The sequence below is a fragment of the Pseudogymnoascus destructans genome, assembly GCF_001641265.1.
Source record: "Pseudogymnoascus destructans isolate 20631-21 unplaced genomic scaffold scaffold_3, whole genome shotgun sequence".
Taxonomy (NCBI): Eukaryota; Fungi; Ascomycota; class Leotiomycetes; order Thelebolales; family Thelebolaceae; genus Pseudogymnoascus; species Pseudogymnoascus destructans.
This window is the reverse complement of record NW_020167522.1, coordinates 425,834-432,141: the sequence shown is the minus strand read 5'-3', so window position 1 is coordinate 432,141 and position 6,308 is coordinate 425,834. Positions and strand designations below refer to the sequence as shown.

General features: G+C 49.0%; 2 protein-coding genes across 2 annotated transcripts; both read left to right on the top strand.

The window, feature by feature from the left end:
* LAG1 (sphingosine N-acyltransferase lag1) lies at positions 1-2,575 on the top strand. Its single transcript, XM_024465136.1, has 4 exons — positions 1-560; positions 674-987; positions 1,046-1,333; positions 1,385-2,575. The coding sequence occupies exons 1-4, from the start codon at positions 374-376 to the stop codon at positions 1,991-1,993; spliced, it is 1,398 nt and encodes a 465-aa protein (XP_024327369.1). The 5' UTR covers positions 1-373; the 3' UTR covers positions 1,994-2,575.
* Positions 2,576-2,784: 209 nt separating this feature from the next.
* On the top strand, positions 2,785-4,765 carry VC83_01457 (uncharacterized protein). Its single transcript, XM_024465135.1, has 2 exons — positions 2,785-3,968; positions 4,046-4,765. The coding sequence occupies exons 1-2, from the start codon at positions 3,042-3,044 to the stop codon at positions 4,577-4,579; spliced, it is 1,461 nt and encodes a 486-aa protein (XP_024327366.1). The 5' UTR covers positions 2,785-3,041; the 3' UTR covers positions 4,580-4,765.
* Positions 4,766-6,308: the final 1,543 nt, after the last annotated feature.

Genomic DNA, 6,308 nt, shown 5'->3' with positions numbered 1-6,308 from the left:
GGACCTGCACGGAAATATGTATCCCCCGTTCACCGCCGCCAAAGGTTCCATCTTCATTTTATGTGTTTTAGATTCGGCTCAACACATCTCAGAAGACGCCATCTGCTTATGTTACCTCCCTCTTCAGTTGAACTTTTAGTATCGAGTCGATATTTCTTTTCAATTGACACATTCGTTTTTATCCACGGGAAAATCGGGTCTCCAGCTCCAAATTGATCGTTGAAACCCCCCCCCACGACCGCCAACAACCCCCTTTCTCGACATCAACCTGCGACAGGAAACTTGGCAATAGTTCCGAATTCTACCTCGACTACCAGTGTTGACCTCGTCGACCCCCGATAGCTCGAGGCCCAATCCGCCTCAAATTATCACCATGAGCAAACCGGAGACCGATGCGACGCCGATGGAGCTCACAGAGGAGAAGATGCAAAAACCCGGGGCGCCTACAACAGAGCAGATGCTGCCGCACGGTTCAAGCGTGAATATCGCCCGGAAGGCGAAGAAGAAAGCCGACGGCCCGCTGAAGATTTTGGCAGGCTGGCTGCTTGATAACCAGACAGGTATGTCGCGAAATTCTGTCGACACCAGCTCGGTGTGACTCCCCCCTCATGTCTCCCATGTACCTCATGCGCTGCGACACGAACATTTGCTGACGATGGTGTGCACCAAACAGGCTTCGCTTTCAACCTCATCGCCCTCCTTTTCCTCACCCACATGTCCATGTCGAAAGCCCGGCCATATACCTCTAAATTCTTCACGCTTTCACACTACAACCCGAACACTGGCAAATATGCTGCCGGCCACGACGACTTGTTCTTCATGACGTTCTGCATTGTGCTCTTCAGCGGCCTTCGCGCAGGAGTTATGGATTACGTCCTTGCCCCGTTAGCCAGGGTGTGGGGATTATCTAAGAAGAAGGAAGTTACCAGATTCGCCGAGCAAGGCTGGATGTTGATATACTACTCTGTGTTCTGGCCCTTAGGCATGGTATGCTCCCTCAGTTTCCGTGTGCCTTGCGAGAAGTGCTGCGATTGACCCTTTATAGTACATTTACCGCAACTCATCTTACTTCCTCAACATGGACGAGCTGTGGACCGACTGGCCCCAGAGAGAGCTCGATGGGCTTATGAAGGGATATATGCTTGGACAGTGGTCTTTCTGGATCCAACAGGTTCTCGTTATTAATATTGAGGATCGTCGAAAGGATCATTGGCAAATGTTGACCCACCACCTCGTCACCATCGTCCTTATCTGCGCTTCGTATGCGTACCATCAGACCCGGGTTGGGAACTTGATTCTAGTGATCATGGATGTCGTTGATTTGATTTTCCCCGTAAGTCATACGAAATCACACGCCGTGTACCTATACTGATAACCACAACAGCTCGCTAAATGCTTTAAATACCTCGGATACACCACAATCCCCGATATCTTATTCGCGGTGTTCGTAACCGTGTGGCTCATCACGCGCCACGTATTCTTCCTTATAACCTGCTGGAGCGTTTACTCCGACTTACCCAGGTTAATAACATCGGCCTGCTACAGTGGCTCCGCGGACAACCTCCAGGGCCCCCTCGCAGTACCTGGCGACTGGTCTCACCTTCTTGAGCCCTTCCGCGACTCCACGGGCATTGTCTGCTTCAATGACAATATCATGCTCGGCTTCCTGTATTGCCTCCTCATCTTGCAGGTCATGATGTTAATCTGGTCCGCCTTCATTGTACGTGTCGCCGTGCGCGTGCTCCAGGGCCACAGTGCGGAGGATATCCGAAGCGACGACGAGGGCGAAGAAGATGTTGAGGACGATGAGCTCGAGATTGAGGCAGGCCACCCACTCGAGGAGGAAGTTGGCGTCGAGGCAATCAACTTGAAGGGATGGGAGCGCCGCAACAGCATTAAGCGGGCCGGTAAATCTAGCGGCATTACGTTGCCCAGGCATAGCGGCCCCAAGGAGCTGCTCAATAGGATTGGATGCGAGAAGCAGATCGACTGATGGACATCTTTGATGATGGCCATCTCATACTGCGCCAAGAGATCTGGGGAGATCAGACGCAGAGATCTGAATTGGTGGATACCACCTTTTGGGTCAGCTTGAAACGCCTGGGGATGCTTGGCGTGGCACGTTACCCCGTCCGATACTGTTGTCGATACGATACACTAGGCAGCACTGTGTGTTGCCCGTCAATCCCCAGGCGACTGAAAAAGCAGTAATGGGGCACACCTGGCGCCGTGTCGTGTCGAGGGATCTGCGTCCAGGGGACGTCGAAAAATGCGGTCGGTTATTCAATTGGAGGTTGGGTCGAAGATAGAGAACACGGGATATCACTTTTTAATAATCAAGTTAAGATACGGCGTAACGAGGATTGGAGGACTCTTTATTCTCAACAGTGAGAAGTCCTAGATGTATATGGCGTCAGGTTACTAGGACTAGGTTCAATGGTGACGGGTGTTTGCAATATGATAAGCTGTATATATGGTCTGGAGGAATAGATGTGCCGGGATGTTAGTTGGAGTCATCTCGATGAAGCTTAACTCGAGATAACAGGGAGCTCATCCCATTTCATCAGCCCTTGCTGACATAATCATCCCATCGACCAAACCTCAGCCAAATCTCAGGGGCACGACCCGCATTACCAACTTCGTCCTAGCGTGTCAGCCTAAGAGGGAGGTACCTTGGGGGAGTAATGATAAACCCCGAAATACCGGCGGCCCGCGACCTCCGAGGTGGACCCCGGCTCCCATAATAATTTCGAATTCTGACATTCTGACATTTCGAAGACTTGTCAGCAAACACAAAAAAAGGCCGGCAGTGTTTGTTACATTAGTCCATGGCTGCTATTGTGTCCTTTCTCTGTTGCATTGTGTCTAATCCGTCCGTGCCGCTGTGGCCCACGAAGCAGTTGACAAGCAGAGTTGCAGGTCATTCGAAAGGGTCCAACCCTGACCGTCCTCGAACATCTGTCCGGATCATACAGTCCATAAGGCTTCATATTCTCAGACCTCGACGGCCTCTGCCATAATATCATCTTCAGTCCGCGACAATGGCTCCCTCTGAATTCTCCACGCCCCTCATGGCTTCGGTGGAGCAGGTGTCCCCAGCGAAGAACAGTAAGACGTCTCCGCGGCGTAAGGAAACAAGCGGAGGAGACAAAGACAAGAAGACAAGCTCACGAAAGGCTGGGCCCATGAGCATCCCCTCCTATGACCTCCCGTCGATACCGACACCTAATGACGATGCGGACAGCCTGAGCAAAGAATCGAGGTTCTTAGAACGGAGGAACCCCCCTTCTTTTCTGGGTCGCTGCAAGCACGTTGTCACAAACCACTCGTGGATTATTCCTCTAATTATGATGCTCGCCTTCCTCTCCGCATATGCCTACAACCCGACCGAGTCCAACATCGTCTGCCGTTTCATTTTCCTCTCCTACGCACAGGAGCCTCTGGAGGGTGCCGACCCCAACGCACCCACACAATACGGCAAGGGCCTCTGGGATATCGCATTTGTGTCTTTCTATACCATCATTTTGTCCTTCACTCGCGAGTTCATCATGCAAGAACTACTACGACCGCTCGCCCGCTACTGTGGTATCAACTCGCGCGGAAAGCAGTACCGCTTCATGGAGCAGGTGTACACAGCCATCTACTTCTCACTCATCGGATCCGCTGGCTTATACGTCATGGGCGGGACGCCGATGTGGTACTTCAAGACGCACGGCATGTACGAGTTCTTCCCGCACAAGACCCACGTGGCCATTTTCAAGTTCTACTACTTGTTACAGGCGGCGTATTGGTCGCAGCAGGCTATTGTCATGTTGCTGGGCTTGGAGAAGCCGCGGAAGGACTTTTATGAGCTCGTGGCGCACCACATTATTACGCTTACTCTTATTTCCTTGAGCTACCGATTTCACTTCACGTATATCGGTCTTGCCGTGTACATAACTCATGATATCAGCGATTTCTTCCTTGCTGTAAGTTGAACCGGTTTCTTATTTCTTCCCTGCGCTCTATGGGGACTTCAAGGGCGGTGCTAATGATATGCCTGCAGGTATCCAAATCACTCCACTACATCGACTGTCCCGTGGTAGAGCTGTACTTCGGTACCAGCATCATCTCCTGGATCTACTTCCGCCACTACCAGAACCTACGCTTCATCTACTCGCTCTTCACCGAGTTCAAGACCGTCGGACCCTACGAACTCAACTGGGAGACGCAGCAGTATAAATGCACGCTCTCCTTCGTTATCACGTTGGGGCTGTTGCTCATGCTCCAGTCCATCAACATTTTCTGGCTGTACTGCCTTCTGCGCAGCGCCTACCGCTTCCTTGTGCACAACATTGTGAAGGATGACAGATCAGAGGTCGAGGAGTCGGAGCTGGAAGATTTGGAGCGCAAGAAGGCCCGGAAGGAGCGCAAGGAGGCAGAGGAACGTAATAGGGTTGCGGAACTGCTGCTGTTGAACGGCAATGGGTCTGTTAATGGTAGTGCTAAGAGTGTGGCAAAGGCTACTGGTAGTGAGAGTGCGTCAGCGTCGAAGAAGAGGAAGAGCGCTCCGCGGCGATCTGCTGCAGCATCCTCTTGATGGGATTAAATGACCTATGGCATAGAGGGAAACGGTCGATAAGTAGTAATTAATAATGTAATATAACGTAACGTACATGTATAGCGAAAGCCCCAGACAAGCGAAAGCCTCGCTCAGATGTGCCGACGCGACAATAATTGCGATAAATCCACCACAACACTAGAAATCAATTGAAACTACTCGGAGTCCTCTTCCTCAGACGTGTCTATTATAATCTAACAAGTGCGCGTATTGTGCTTAGTCCCACCACACTTGCCATAGCGACGGGCCGGGTTTCTACCCTTAGCTTCCGACCACGACTTGCCCTCTGGGTAGTCTTGTGGATTTGCATCCACTATAATGGGCCGGATGAGAAACCGGCAGTTGTCCATAGGTTTGATAAGTGTAACTTTTCAGAGACAGAAGAATTGGCCGAGTCTAAGAAAGGGGCAGTGGTCCATGAAGGAGATTTTAAGAGGATGGTAGAGGAGAATATTAGGCCATACTACAAGTCACTTCAGCCTTGGGCTCTACCTGCTCTATAACATCCCTCTCATCCTATAGCTCCTACGCCCCTTGTTAACTAAGTGATCCTCCTTGCTGTAGTCGTGTTTTTCTAGCTCTCCTACGCTTGCTTAGCACTTCATTTGCCTGTCGTAGGTTTTGGTTCTCTGCTTTTAACAACGCTAATTGATGCATTATTTGCGATGCACCCTTTGTAAACTAGTCGACAGCTGCATAGATTGAGGTCAGCTATTTTGATGGCGTGAAATCTGAGTTTTAATAAATGTAGACTGTAACATAGCTTTAATTAGGTTGTTTAGTGCCTAGGAAACCTAAGGCTGAGCGGTATTTAGGCGGGTAGTTAGAGGTGTTAGTGTCTAAAACCTAAGATTAAGTGTAGAGATCACACTCTAAGGGTTGAATAGGAGAAGTCCTGCACCTTAGAAGCCTCCTTAAATGTTGCTTTCTGTCATTACAATGTTAAATGTAGCATAAAAGGCAGGAAAGAAGTTGTCCTTAGTAATGTGAGTAATATGAGCCTGTATCATATCTTCAATTTGCTGACTTTAAGCCTTTTTTAATAGGCTGAAACAGCTAACATCAAGTGGCTAGAGTAAATAAAATGAGTAAGCAGGCATACAAAGTGCAATAATGTTGTGTTCCTTGAAGTACTTCTCAAACTCATCTAAGTAGTGGCTCTCATGACCATTAAGGACTAAGAGGTGATAACCACTAACAGTCTAGGGCTTTGTATATGTAACACTACTTCCTATCTAATAGGATGCATAGAGGTTTCTTGCATAAAGTTGACTTGACAGAGGAGGCAGGGGATTAGACACAAAGGCTTTCTAAGTAACACATTACAGTATTGTAAATAATACTATATTAAGTTGAGCACAAAGCTCCTATCTGTAATGGTGGGTGCACCAGATGTGAGAATCTAGCCACCCAAGGAAGGGATGATTTTACTAAGACAACACACTGTCTTAGAAAACAGAGCCAAAGGGTTGTAGCTTAGACTATTCTACAACGCAGCAATCAGGTGTATGATGTAGTGAAGTGGTTTAGACAAGTTGTAACAAATGTTGAGTCTGAGAACTCAGGGGTAAGTTAGAGGTTAGTGTCATACTGACATTCGTTGCACTCAGTTTGCTATCAAACTCAAGAGCAAACTTGGAAATCTCCTCCTCAAACCTACAAGTCACTATACATATTTTGGCTTATCACACCAACAACAAGAGCAATA